This window comes from Zerene cesonia, chromosome 2 (genome assembly GCF_012273895.1).
Source record: "Zerene cesonia ecotype Mississippi chromosome 2, Zerene_cesonia_1.1, whole genome shotgun sequence".
NCBI classification, from domain to species: Eukaryota; Metazoa; Arthropoda; class Insecta; order Lepidoptera; family Pieridae; genus Zerene; species Zerene cesonia.
Window position 1 is genome coordinate 3,431,065 of NC_052103.1, and position 14,996 is coordinate 3,446,060.

At 31.8% G+C, this 14,996-nt stretch overlaps 1 protein-coding gene across 2 annotated transcripts; it reads left to right on the top strand.

The window, feature by feature from the left end:
• Position 1: 1 nt before the first annotated feature.
• Positions 2 to 14,523, top strand: LOC119834647. 2 transcript variants are annotated; one of them, XM_038359082.1, is made up of 6 exons: positions 2 to 117; positions 6,219 to 6,375; positions 10,982 to 11,096; positions 12,855 to 12,989; positions 13,298 to 13,514; positions 14,206 to 14,523. In XM_038359082.1, exons 1-6 carry the CDS (start codon positions 96 to 98, stop codon positions 14,358 to 14,360), a joined length of 801 nt encoding a protein of 266 aa, XP_038215010.1. In that variant the 5' UTR covers positions 2 to 95; the 3' UTR covers positions 14,361 to 14,523. The 2 variants fall into 2 exon arrangements, with proteins under 2 accessions (XP_038215010.1, XP_038215002.1); XM_038359074.1 differs by lacking the exon at positions 2 to 117 and adding an exon at positions 3,867 to 4,132.
• The last annotated feature ends 473 nt before the right edge of the window (positions 14,524 to 14,996 follow it).

Below are 14,996 nucleotides of genomic sequence, written 5' to 3' on the forward strand. Positions count from 1 at the left end.
TTTTATATGGGAGTCGAGCACGCTTCAGCACGGATTGGGCCGCTCGCACCGGGGAGGTACCACACCCGCACACAGAACCAGCGTGAAATAGAAGCATGCTATGCTGTGTTTCGTACGGTGAGAGGGGGAGCCGGAGACTCGTTACTTATCCTTACCTCTCTTAGTCCATTCCTTGTTTCCAGTCATCAATCCTTTCTTTATCACTTTCCCCTTAAAAGTGGGTCGCGCATTTGCAAAAGCACTACCTCTACGAGTGTTCACGGGCGCTAGTAATCATTTACCATTAGGCGAACCACCAGCTCAATTGCCCGCTTATAGCATAAAAAATATTGTTTACAGTTATAAAATAATACGTTATTATTGTGAGTGAATGTTTAATTAATAATAAATAAGTCTTCCTTGAAACTTGACCCAACATATCTTAAGATTTAACAATAAAGTAAAATTTTAAAAATAAGAAGTTTTATTCTCCGATTCAAAAGTTTATTTTCAGTGCCATAAACAATTATGTATCGTAAAGGGCAACTCTGTGAGACAATCAGTGTCACGAGATGAACTTTTTCGCCTTGACTTTCTGGTTTTGTCGTCATGATACATAATTTAATACTTCCCATTTCCTCAGACCCTAGCAGATAACAGGATGGTTTTGATGTCAAATAATGAAGATGCAAAGAGGTAAAACATATATCTAAGGAAAAGCCCTTTATAGATAGAGTAGTATGGATTTACATTAAAATATTGAATCCTTATGCTGCTATTGAAACATTCATAATAAGTGTGTATATCTTGTCAGAATAAGATTGCTTATTTGTCTAAGTCATTAGTATTATACTCTGGTTTCCCTTCAAAACGTCAAACTAACTGCGCTCCGCGGTTTCATATATAACATCATCTTGATGTTTTATATAAATAGACTAGCTGCACCCGGCAAACGCTGTTCTGCCTTACTCTTATCGTTTAGTGGTATGAAAAATAGATGTTAGCCGATTCTCAGACCTACCCAATATGCTTACCAAATTTCAGAGGAATCGGTCAAGCCGTTTCGGAGGAGTATAGAGACTAACATTGTGACACGAGAATTTTATATATAAATAGATAGATAGATAGATAGATAGATAGATAGATATAGGTACGTCATTCAAGTTACGCAAGGTTAGTACCTTGCGTACCTTTTGGTAACTTGGTAATTTTATCTCAACGATACAAATTAAAGGGCTTGATTAATTTGTATCGATGAGAACTTCACGTAAAGTTGAGTCTGGATGAGTTACAATTTATATAGTCCTCATCGGTTTACAGCTACCTTCTATAGGGCTTACTAATTAAGATTCAACATGCGAAAATGTTCAGTTTTACAAAACAATGCATAATCCGTGCTCGTGCAATGTACTTTAACATTTTAAACTAAATATTAATCGAAATCTTACTCTTTTATGTCATAGCGGGCAACGGGGTGGTTCGCCTGATAGTAAGCGATCACCACCAGCCCATGAACATTCGCAGAGTTAAGTGTCTCTACGAATGCGCTGCTCGCTCTTTAGGCAAGAGATGAGGAAGGATTTACGATGGGAAAGGAGGAATGGATTCTAAAGGGTCAAGAAAAGGCAACGGGCCTCCGGCTCTCTCACTCAACGTACGAAACAGGTACTATTTCTATGTATGTACTATACTATACAGTATGGTACTGTTTCACGTCAGTCTTCTGTGGGGGTGTGGTACTTCCCCGGTGCGAGCTGGCCTAATTCGTGCCGAAACGGGCTCGACTCCCACAATAAAAACACTTGCTGTTAAATATAGAGTAAACCTATTTAACCCTGATGATTTATTCAGGGTAATAAGATAAACTAATTAAATTATTGTCACGGATCCTGGATAAGTATACAAAGTTCACATTCAATTTGTCCGTATAAAATCGTTAAAAATCGAGTCTTGAGGAGTCCGTTACATACCAAACTAAACATACAAACATACATGCTAAAATAAATAAAACATCCTAATATTATAAGAATGATAAAATAGTTTGTTTTGAATATTATAATAATACTAGCTGCGCCCCGCGGTTTCACCCGCGTAAGTCCGTATCCCGTAGGAATATCCGGATAAAAAATAGATGTTGGCCGATTCTCAGACCTACCCGATATGCACAAAAAATTTCATCAAAATCGGTCAAGCCGTTTCGGAGGAGTACGGCAACGAAAACTGTGACACGGGAATTTTATATATTAGATTAACCATCATTTATAGACACGTAGACTGCTTTCTACAAACTAATTGTTCTAACAAGAAGAACTGGTTTCGTGAATCAATTGACCTAAATCGTTTATGGTCAATATTTGTTATTATAAATGACTAGCTGCGCCCTGCGGTTTCTTTCGGAACGTCATGACGGATTTTTTTAAATCGTTAATTAATATTCCCTAGGTCTGAATTATTAGGTGGTTACATTTTCAATAGCTCTGAAGACCACAAAATTACTAGAAACCACTAGCATTTTTATGATTTAAATAAAATAAAAGTCAAAAATATGATCTATACATGGGACAACGTGATTTTTATAAAAATTAACCACAAAATAAGTGAGTAATAATTATCCAAAGTCTATTACAATAGTGTTGGGTCAACTGATAAATAATTAGAGCAAGATTCAATATATTTCAAAACACCATATGCTGGATGAAAAGGTTAACTATTTAGTTATGTGCGTAGGTAATTCATATAAACAAAAACATTACAATATTTCGATTGGTAATTTAGACTTACATAAATTATACTTCATGTATTTAATTATGTTATAACATTGGTGTATATTTAGTTAATCTGTTTTAATACATATTTTGTAATCCTTTATTGGCGAATTATTAAATACAACATATTGTTGTAATGTATTTAACATGCAGATGATTACAATTAAACAAATAAAAAAATAAATAAAACACTGTCGATTTTTGGTGTAAATAACTTTATTTCTATTACCTATTAGCGGTACAATCGTATGGAAATAGATTTTATTATATATAGAAAATATCAAACAAACACACAGTTGTATTTTTTATGTTATATAATTAAAGAAGGTTTGATCAAATTACTTTTATTTATTCAATGTTGCTTACTTGTTAAATCATTTTATTTGACCTTCTATCACCTTCTATGGATATAAACCAGTTACGTGTGTAACACAAGGTTGTCATTTATTTGTATGCGTAGTTTTAGGTCTGTATATTTGGTGATGGTCCAATAAATAAATAATGCCCTGCATATCATATTCACCTAATGATACTGCAGCAAATGATAATGATGTTGATGCAATAAAGATTTTTCTTTTTTGATCTATTTATTATTAAAATATAGTTATGAAAAAATGTAAAAATAGCATGTACAAATTTATTAATGTGGTGTTAAACTTAACAACTATAGTGGGAGATAACTTTTTTCTATCACTACGCAATTTATATCATCATTCGATTACGAGTTTTCTAAATGTTATTAAGTCTATATATTTTATTTTTTTAATTATTAAATTAAGAATGAATAAATGTTTATATAATATAAAAAACACTGAAATGTTAAAAGTATTGTTAACTTTATTATAAAAATATTTATTGAATTTTAATTAAGTTATATCGTTATTAAATAATACTTATGAATCTTTATAAACATTTATTATTAACACATAACAAAATATATTAATTCAATCGTACATTCATTGAAACTATCAACTTCTAAATTAATTTCATTAAATGATAATAGCTAGATAACTAGACAATCATAATATAGACAAAACAGTTTTTAAAAAACCTTTAAAAAAGTTTTCATATCATCTTTATCTTTGTTTAGATTCATTAAAAAGCTGCGTCATAAACACCGTTAAAAAAAAAACATACGTATAATCATTATGTGGTTAGTGTAAGATATCGGAACCACAGTCACTTGTATTCTCGCGTTGGTGCTTGTTACTCGTAGTTGGTTGTCATGGAAACCATACCGAAAAACCGAATGTTTGAATATAGAGATGACACAATGAAATTTGTGCGTGAACAGTATAATTTAAACACACCAGCCCGGATTAATCAAGCCATTGATATCTTAGAAGATTGGATTAAGAAGCAGTGTCATTTTGGGAAGACCGATTTCTGTGAGTATTTGTGTGCTAAATTTAATACACTATGTTATTATTGGAATTTTGCATATTATTGTTTCGAGTAATATTAAGATTTAGACAGAGTAGTTTTGTACTTATAGTTGCCTGTGATTGCTATGCAGGGGTGATATATTTCAACTGCCAATATTTTCAAGAAAGCTTTGTAGCTCCTGTCTTTTGCCTGACCTACTGAAGCAAATATTATAGACATACAGCAAAAATACCATTGTTTTGGGGTGTATAAAACATATTACATAGCAATAATGCTTTATTTTTATACTAGCTGCGCCCCGCGGTTTCACCGGTGGAAGTTAGTATCCCGTAGGGATATTTAGACAAAAAGTTGCCTATATGTTATTCCAGTAGTCCAGCTTTCTACGTACGTGATTTCATTGCAATCGGTTTAGCAGTTTTTGCGTGAAAGAGTAACAAGCATACACACATCCTTACAAACTTTTGCGTTTATAATAAATATAGTAGTAGGATAGTAGGATAAGATTAGTAGGATTAGGATGATTTAACTAGACGCTCTTCCCGGCGCCGCACTGTTTTCAAGATTCCTGTTTTATCCCAAGGGAGCATTTAATCAGGATAAAAAGTATCTTATCAATTCAGCTGTATGTATACCAAATTTCATCAAAATCCGTTAAGTAGTTCAACATGATTGACGGACAAACATCGAAACAAACAAACTTTCACATTTATAATATTAGTGTGATGTGCAGAAATGGTCTGGTTACTGTTTTAATATATTATGTACATTTTAAGGTTCATTTTAAACTAAAAAAATGAAAATGTTATATTATAACGACAATATTTATATAATTTTAATGGTATCTTACTTATATTTGTGTGTTACTAATTTTTAATTACACAATAATAATGGCATTACTTTTTTACGTTTCGCTAGTTTAACTTTTTACCTGCCTCCTATTAAATATTTTTGTTTTTCACTTGTTTTGTTGGTTGCCTGGAAAAGATCACTTGTAAGTGATAAGGCCGCGTTCTGTGCTGTATATTTTAGCATAAATATTAGTGTATTTATTTCTGCTATGTTGACAGCACAATAAAGTGTTAAAAATAAATAATAAATATAAATTCACCACTGACATCACAATATACTCTTCACTTATGTTGGTACTGTACTCAAAAAAGTACTTCGAGTCCTATCCCTTAATTTCCGAAAAAACAGTGTTCAAGAATAAAGTATATTTAGATATAAAAAATCATATTTAGAATAAGATTAAACGAATCTTTAATATCAAGTCTCTAAATAAGTACATATTTAATCCGAAGGTCGTATGTACACATATTATGTAGGATATGACCATAAAGAATCAAGCTATAAACAATTTTATAATTGACATTGTGCATGTGGTTTGTTATGTGTAAACTGAGTAATTAAATAACTTATACAGGGTGTTAATTTTTGGTGGAGGAAAACTACGCGATACTTCTTCCATTATTTTAATAAGTCACAGAACTGCATTCAAACACTTTCAAAACATATATAAAAATTCCGTCGCGACCTGAAAGAAAAACAAACAAAAAAACACGTATTAAAAACATTTATCACATAAGTAAGAATCGAAAAAAATCAAGAGATCGTAGATAATAAGCTAATGTATACATATAACAATCTGACTCTTAAATATTCAAATACTTATGTTAATCGCGCCTTCATTCGACGAAATATTAAGCAGTAACATTTATTCTAAGCATGAATTAGATACTTAATGATAATGGCGTTATACATGGAACCTGTGAAATTATAAATCGGTAGTACTTATGGTTATACCTATACACTACACTATTATAACGGGTTCTATATCAAGTTTTAATAATTAAACACTACCTGCCTGCTCGAATTTAATATCTAGGTCCTTAAAGTTTCTTTTTATCCGATCAAATGGGGATTTTTTCATTCTGCAAACTCAAACATGAACCAAATCAAGCAAAAGTTAAATAAAACGTTATCATATTCCATAGTTCTACATCTGTAACGTACCACAAATTCGAACCTTTCTTTGAAATTCAGTATAATATGTTTAAACTGATGATTCTTTTTTTTTTTTTTTAGCAAGAGAATATCTAGAAAGAGCCATTATAATATGCAAGGGGTCTACGGAAAAAGCTAAGAAGAAATTGGACAAAACCTGCACGTTCAGAACTCTTATGCCTGCATTTTTCGAAATCCACAACCCCAGAGACCTTGTTAAAGAATACGACAATATTGTGTGAGTAACTTTCATGTAGATTAAATGTGAGTGAAGTTTTTCATTAACAGAAGATGTTATTAACTTTCGCGAGAACTAATCAACATCTTCAATTATGTTGTAACGAGGAAAGATCGCTCTTTATTTAACAGATACATAACTTATTTCATCCTTTTCTATTTATCTAATTAAATAGCCTACCTGTAGGTTCCCTAGTATAAATAGATTGGCAAGCTAAGCTCAATAAAATATTGTCTATTCTTTATATGTAACATTCACCATATTTTGTTTGGTACTAAGCAGTGTTTTATAAGTATAAAAATTTTTCATCAGTTCAAGGTGAACCCTTCAATCATCATTATCTAAACGACATCATAATTTTAGAGTCCTTTGAGTTATTACTAAAAATGTTAATCTACATACACAAATATATATAGCCGTGTTTAAACTTAATAGAGGGCAAGAGTAAGTTAGGCATTAAATGAAATTCGTAAATTTAATGTGGGATTCGAGCACGCTTCGGCACGAATTGGGCACCGGGGAAGTACCACACCCCCATAGAAAACCGGTGTAAATAAAATAATAGCATGCTATCGTGTTTTGTACAGTGAGTGGGGTAAACGGAGACCCGTTTCCTTCTTGTCCATTCCTTCCTTCCAGTCGTGAATTCTTTCTTTATACATAACTCTTAATAGCAAGCAGTGCAATCGCAGAGGCCCTACCTCTACGAATGTTCCTGGGCGGTGGTGATCGCTTACCATCAGACAAAACAACTTCTTAGTTGCCTGCTATGACATGAAAAAAAATAATATAATTATGTGAACTGCAAAAAGTTACATAGAAGAGTAAATATTTTAATTGACGAATGAGTCCATGCTGGTTAATTTGTTATTATAATGTATTTTATTTATGCCAATCAAGTTAATATGTCGTTGTCCTTCACTCCATGGTCTTTGGCCTGTTAACTATATCACAGATAAATTATACTAGACTCCAAAAGACAAGCGGTAGACGATTAGATTGCAGGAACAAAATCCATTGTAAACGTGTGCTAAAAGTACTAAAGGCGGAGAAATTGGGTTAGGTTTACTAAAATTTTTTTTTAATTACCGGTAAAATGATTTATGACTCTAATGTGCATTTACATAATTAATATGTAGAACATTTAATTTGTTTATCGTCAATGGTCAATATGCGCTAAATTATATCTATGTATTTAAAAATGAATCCCTATTTCCCTTGACCACGTCATCACGGCACAAATGGCTGGACCGATTTCAGAAATTCTTTCACCATTAGAAAGCTGCAATTACTCTGAGTGACATAGGCTATATATGTGCCACAGCTGAAACCAGGGTTGACAGATAGTTAATATATAATCCTCTGCATGATGTTACTTACATCAAAATTTTAACGTGTCTTTTCAAATCTTTTTATATTTGTTCAATTATGAGTATGAATGATAACGTGTGTGAGATTTATGTAACATTTAGAAATTAAAAACTTTTCAACGGATTTTAAACGCGATTTATTCATTATATTATTAACCCGACGTTTCGAACACTTTACAGCGAGCGTGGTCACGGGGAGACTACACTTTACAGCGAGCGTGGTCACGGGGAGACTGGACAGTCTCCCCGTGACCACGCTCGCTGTAAAGTGTTCGAAACGTCGGGTTAATAATATAATGAATAAATCGCGTTTGAAATCCGTTGAAAAGTTTTTAATTTCTAAATGTATAATACTCGCGTGAAACCAAACACAAGAAAATTTATGTAACATTTTTTTAATCGAGCTACACATTGCTGTTTGTATTATATTGATAAAACACTATTTATATTGAATGATACAAATTGTTTGATTATTTTTAGAACCAAATCTAAAATACTGTACAATCTAAATTACAATAACTAGTCTGTCAAACCGATCTTCTATGGGGGTTTGGTACATTCCCCTTTGCGATCTGGCAACTCGTGCCGAAGCGCGCACGAATTCCGCATTAAAAATAACTATATGCCTTATCTGTAGTTCCACCTTATATTAAAATATACAACTAAGTTTATAAGACTCGCGCTGGAAGATTTTTTACAAAATGTAGAACGGCCGGAAAAAAAAAAAATTATTCGGGAACATTGTTTAGTAATACAATCCAAACCAATTTATTGTTTTATAAATTAAAGCAGTACATAAAATTATTATAATATCCGCATCTTTAGAGTTATAATTATATTAATAAGAGTAAGTTGGCTGAAAGTCAAAGTCCAACCTCAATTACCTTCATTACCTATTTAATTACTCAATTAGACATGAAAAGCTAATCAAACAATTATTGTTCTTTGAAAGGTTATCACAAGAAATAATCAAAATCAAATTATCTACTAACTATTCAAATCATGGCGGTTTAACCGCATATAAAAAAGGAGGTTCTATGTTGCATGTATATATTATGTGATTTTAAAAAATTTTTTGTTCGTTATAGTTTTTTATTATTAACACATATTATATTATTTATGTTATTTGTTAGAGTGAAGTTAAAAACTTTCCCTTTTTTTATTTATACCCCCGGGCATTTTTAGACTCTTAACTTCGGATGTAAATCAAAATTCTTTTTAAAATTCACCTCATATTGCATTAGAATATTGTCGGATGGCAAACATCTCTGAGAAAAGTTCATTAAATTTTACTCTAAAATTTATCAAAAAAATAGTTTTTATCGATTAAGTACTACACACAAAATTAAATCGAATTCATCCAACATTACCAGGTAAAAACATTAAATATGAAGCACGCACTTTTATGTCTATGCAATGAGACAAAATATTGTAAATGCTTTCTTTGACCAAAACATTAATCAACATCATAATAACACAAAACTTCTTTGGAAAAATTTGAAAAAGAATATTATTCCCGATTTTAAACGCTCTGGTGATATTCCGCAACACTTATGTGACGCCGACGAAATAAACAAACATTTTCTAAACGTTCCCGGTCAAAATACTGCTGACCCTTCTGACCTTGCTTACTTTGACGAAAATCGTTTTTGTGGCAGTACTTTTACATTCGAGCCGATTAGTGAAAGTTATGTCGGAAAGCTTATTCTTGACATCAAGAGTAATGCAGAAGGAGTCGATGGTATAACCAGGGATATGTTTCTTTTAACACTACCGTATACTCTTCGTGCTATCACTGCAATTATAAATAAATCCCTTTCCTCTTCACTTTCCCCATCGCAATGGAAGATAGCCATTTTTCCCCATCCTTTTCTCTTTACGTTGGTTACACGAAACTTGACGTCGATTTGTGAAAACATGCCCGTATCACTACATAGTATAAAACAAAGTCGCTTTCTCTGTCCCTGTGTCCTTTCTATGCTTAATGTATCTTTAAAACTACGCAACGAATTTTGATGAGGTTACTTTTAAAAGATAAAGTGATTTCAGAGGAAGATTTATATATAATAACGTCTATAAAACTACTCCGAATTTAACGCGTGCGAAGCCTCGGGCAAGAGTTAGATTTTATTATATAATAATTGCGAAGACAGCATTTAGCTTTGATTTTATATTATGTGTTCCTTAATCTAGTTGGTATAAGTTAAGTCACAACACATTACAAAAACTGGAGAGTAAAAAACGCAGACAGATTTGAACAATAAATTTTTTAACAGAAAAAATACAGCACAATATTGTATGGTCCAAATTTTGTTTTTGCGTAGTTTTTAAGTGATACACAGTTAAGACGAATCTAATATCACATTTAGACATATTTAATATATCATAAGTCTAGCTACAGAGCAAAAAACACACAACAACAAGAAAATCTTGTGCAATTTTATTTTATTTTATTTTTCTTATGGTCCAAAATTTGTTTTTGCGTAGTTTTTAAGTGATACACAGTTAAGACGAATCTAATATCACATTTAGACATATTTAATGTATCATAAGTCTAGCTACAGAGCAAAAAACACACAACGACAAGAAAATCTTGTGCAATTTTATTTTACTTTATTTTTCTTTATAAGGTATAAAAACAGTTAAACATTAAAATAAACAAAAAACTTAAACAATTAAATTCACAAATACATAACCCACGACATTATCCACATATAAAAAAAAATATTAAAATGGTGTCAGTTTCAAGTTACATAGAACTTACATAAGAAAAGAAAAGTTAGGAATTGTGTAGAACGGCATCTACAACAGATTTTTTGTATTTTTCATATGACAGTCAGAAAATATCTAAATGTTTCAAACAAATGAAACAAAACAACATTCTTGTTACATCACCATAGATTTAAATATACAATATTGTTTTCCACTATTTTATTTTCATACATTCTATAACAACATTCTTCCAACATCCTACCATAATCATAACCGCGAATCTGTTTGAGGACAGTTGTATAACTAATTAACTCTTACACGTCAAAAACATTGATCGAATCTAAAAGAAATCGGAATCGGTAAGTTCAAATTAGTACAGGGATATTATCTTTGGGCATGGAGAGATATTATCTATATTAGGACATTATCCTTCTATCAAAGCGAGTTTTAACTCATCTACCACTCCCACCATTGGGTTGTTTGTTATGTTGAATTGTTTGTAAAGGATAAACTTCTTGTTCCAGGATCGACGGTTTCCTTCCAAAACTCACAAAGGATCACTACCGTGTATACGTGCTAAGGAATATTGGAAAACGTTTCGAAAGCAGTTTCAGTAATTATTACAAATTCACGATTATGGTATGTTTTATTTACTAATTATGTTATGCATAAAATTTGTAATGTGTACATTTTATTTTTGATATAAAAAAAATCACTCGAACCTGTCCTTCCCTGCTTCTGCACAGCTTTTTTTATGTCCGTGACATTAAGTATATACTCATCTATTGTGGATTTTATTTTTATTAAATATAAGTTACCTCAAATATTGTTGTAATAACGAAGATGTTTTATCATAAATTGTATCAATTCATATTCAATGTTGATGCAATAAAGATCTATAATTTATAATCCTACTTATATTATAAATGCAAAAGTTTGTGGGGATGTGTGTGTTTGTTGCTCTTTCACGTAAAAACTACTGAACCGATTGCAATGAAATTTGGTATGTAGACAGCTGGACAACTGAAATAACATACAGGCAACTTTTTATCCCGATAATCCCACGGGATACGGACTTACGCGGTTGAAACCGCGGGGCGCAGCTATTTTATCATAATTGAGGAACATTTTTATAGCAGCGTCTCGCAGGTATCTTTCTGACATATGTTGTTATAATATCGCTGACATATAAAGAAGGAGACCTCCTCCATGACGTGACACATAAGATATTATATTTTCAAGTGTTTAAAGTTGCTAATTTTATGTTGTTATGTGAATTCTATCTACGTACTTATTACAATAATACTGTAGTCTTCCAACCAGTCTTTCAATCAATAACAGAGTAATTCAAAACCGATTAATGAATAACTTTGTTCTTTATAAAATATGTTAAATCGGGGTAGATATCTTGTTGTATTGTAAGATTAAAATATCAATCAGAATGTTTATTATTACTTCGAATTATGTATAAATCAATTAATCATAATGAACTGTTTACAGTCTCCTTGTATCCTTGACCTTGAACGTAAACTGTTGAGATATGATTGTGCTAATAACCTTATTACAATCCTGAAATATCTTTATAGCGGCAGCACAAAGAGAAATTGGTATTTTTATAAATCCATTCCTGCAAAAACCTTTAAAAAACAATTCAGAGAGGTTTTGATATTACTGCCCTTTTTCTCTTAGGAATGGTCACTCAGACCTGTAAAAAATATAAATTTTTTATTACGTTTTCTACATGCAAAACTAATGAAATTAAGCAGTAATTTCTCAGTTTGCAGTTAAAAACAAGTATTAAAATGACCATAAAATCAATGACCATAAATGCAGTGCTTACTGTATTATACCATTTATATGCCGAGTTATCTTTACAATATAAAACGAAGAATAAATTGTAAATTATTATGTGGATAGATTAATAAATAGTATTCATGTGAACAGGCCTTGAATATTCAGGGTTAAATTGTGGTTACACAGAAGTTACATACTAAAATGTGTTGAATCTTGTAATATTATTTTTAACGAAAACTAAACCAACTTCAATTTATCATAACTAGACCAAATTTAAATAGGTCTACGAGGGAGGCACTAGCTTCCAAATAAAAACGACGTTTGGACGAGATGAGGTGTGTGGAAGAGGTCAAAAAAGAAAATAATACGTTCGAAAAAAAAATTAAATGTTATGATAAACTACAAAACAGTTGATCCTCAAAGTTAATTAAAATCAATTCAGGCAACCCGTTAGTTAGTACAGACTACCTCTGCAATTGTGCATGGCCGGTGGTGATCGCTTTCCACCGGGCAAACCACTAATCTAGTTCTAGCATAATAACACAAGCAAAATTAACAAATCAATCAATACAGGTTATAGATTAATAATTAATCCATTTACAGTTATGCGAGTATCTACAGCGATATGATTATTGCAATGGAATTCTAGTCTTATTCGACTATCGAGAGACAAATATAATGGAATTGTTGAAGAATATTAGTATAATGGAACTACGGCAGGCACTGACCATTGTTGTTGTGAGTACTTGAATTTTTGTATGAAACTATTGTCACTGTCAGGATTATGCTTAGTCTTTTCATAAATATTGTTGCAAGGGAAAATCTTATTTTCTCCTATTGAATTTATTTGTTAATTTATGTGTGTTACTTTATAAGATAATAAAAAAACTCACACACAATTTCAAAGGACGTCCTTGACCCTGTCACTACAAGTTCACCCAGGCATTCTGCTAAGATCTAGTAGCCCTTAAGGCTAACATCAAGATTCATCATAAAAATCTGTATAAACTCAAAAATTCATACAGCTCAATAACCATTTTTTTCAGGAGGGTTTTAGTTTCCGAATCAAAGGCTTGCATTTCCTAACTTCATCTAAAACAATTGAAACGTTCATAAACATGGTTGTAAAGCAGGTGTTGAATGAAAAACTCGTGAATCGTATCCACGTACATAAGGATATTTCAACTTTAAAAGAACACATACCTCTTGAAATATTGCCAGTCGAATATGGTGGCAAGGAAAAGTCTATGGAAAAAATACACAGTGAGTATTGGAAGAATATCAGGACTAATTTCATTAATATTTTCAATCTGAAAAAACTCTCTGTATGTCAGTCTCCTCATGCCCATACCACTGAAAATTTTAAATTGGCGCAAAGATTGTTTGTGATCACAGAAGAAATATACGATAGTTTTTATCCCGACACCCATCCTTCAGGAAACGAGGAATTTGCGAGAAACCCCACGGACTTCCTGCTTTTAGGTTTACCGATGTGGGAATTGAAAGCCAATATCTATTAGGATTTAGGATTATAAATCTTAGTAGTTTATGATAAGCTTCAAAATCAATAGGTTGCACTTCAATACTTTATTCTGAAATTCAAATATGAAAAACAATATGCACATGCAATATACTATTTTCAAACGGTCTATGTTCATTGTTACACATAAAGCGACCGGTTGCGATGCATCATAATTAAACAATTATTCCATGGTAATAGTTGGTGATCTAACATTATTAAAGTAATTTTCAACAATAAAAAAATATATATTCTATAATTAGTAATCGTTTTCTAATCGAAGAAACAGTTTAATTTGAATCGCATTAAAATAGACTGGAAGAGATTTGATTTTTTTTGAAGTATTAAACTCTATAAACTAAATACGTATAAATCATATTTTGTATCATATTTTGAATTTGAACCTCTTAACTAAAACATTATAAACGATTACAGATGAACTAATAGATGAGTTATCTACCAAAGAATTTATGGACTATCTTCAAGAAATGAGTGCTGCGAAAACCGACGAATCGAAACGACAAACGGACAAATTCTACGAACAGTATTTAGGCACGCCTGGTTCATTCAGGTCATTAAGTGTTGACTAAAATTTGTGGTGATCCTGAAGACTATAGTGGTGGACTTAAAGCATTGTTCTTATTGCATTTCTTGGGTATTTCAGTGATACTTTAGGTACCGGATAGTGCGTTTATGCTGGTTATATTTGTATTTGATAATTTTTAATAGAACTTTATTAAATGACTTATTTTAGTTGGTTTTTCATTTCTTAATAGCTGTACACCCACTCAGTAGCGTTTATTGGAGTAGTGGAAGTAGACTACTCATGTGACTATCTTATAAAAAAACCTGCTTCTCGTGACGGATTCAATGATCTTTTATTCATTGAAAATGCAAATGCAAATGGTTTAAGATAAATGTAAAAAAAAATATTCGTTCAATTCCATGAACTCGCAAATAGGGCTAGTAAAACCTGTTTAAAATGTGTTTATGATATGACTATTTAAACATATATAACTCAAAGGTGACCGAAGTTATCTATCAGCGCACAGCCTAAACCACTGGACAGATAGGACAGAAATGTGGCATACATATAGATGTTATGACGTAGGCATCCGCTATGAAAGAATTTTGATAAATTTTTCCCCAATGGATAAAATAGGGGGTGAAAGTTTGTACCCTAAAAATGAAGACAGTGCGAGCGAAGCGGCTAGCAACAGCCAGTG

Bases quoted from the DNA above. Each gene is read 5' to 3' on its own strand.
- LOC119834647 (XM_038359074.1), top strand. From the start codon at position 3,970: ATGGAAACCATACCGAAAAACCGAATGTTTGAATATAGAGATGACACA. The intron at 12,990-13,297 runs GTGAGTACTTGA...CATTTTTTTCAG, and splicing joins AGGCACTGACCATTGTTGTT to GAGGGTTTTAGTTTCCGAAT. The intron at 13,515-14,205 runs GTGAGTATTGGA...AAACGATTACAG, and splicing joins GTCTATGGAAAAAATACACA to ATGAACTAATAGATGAGTTA.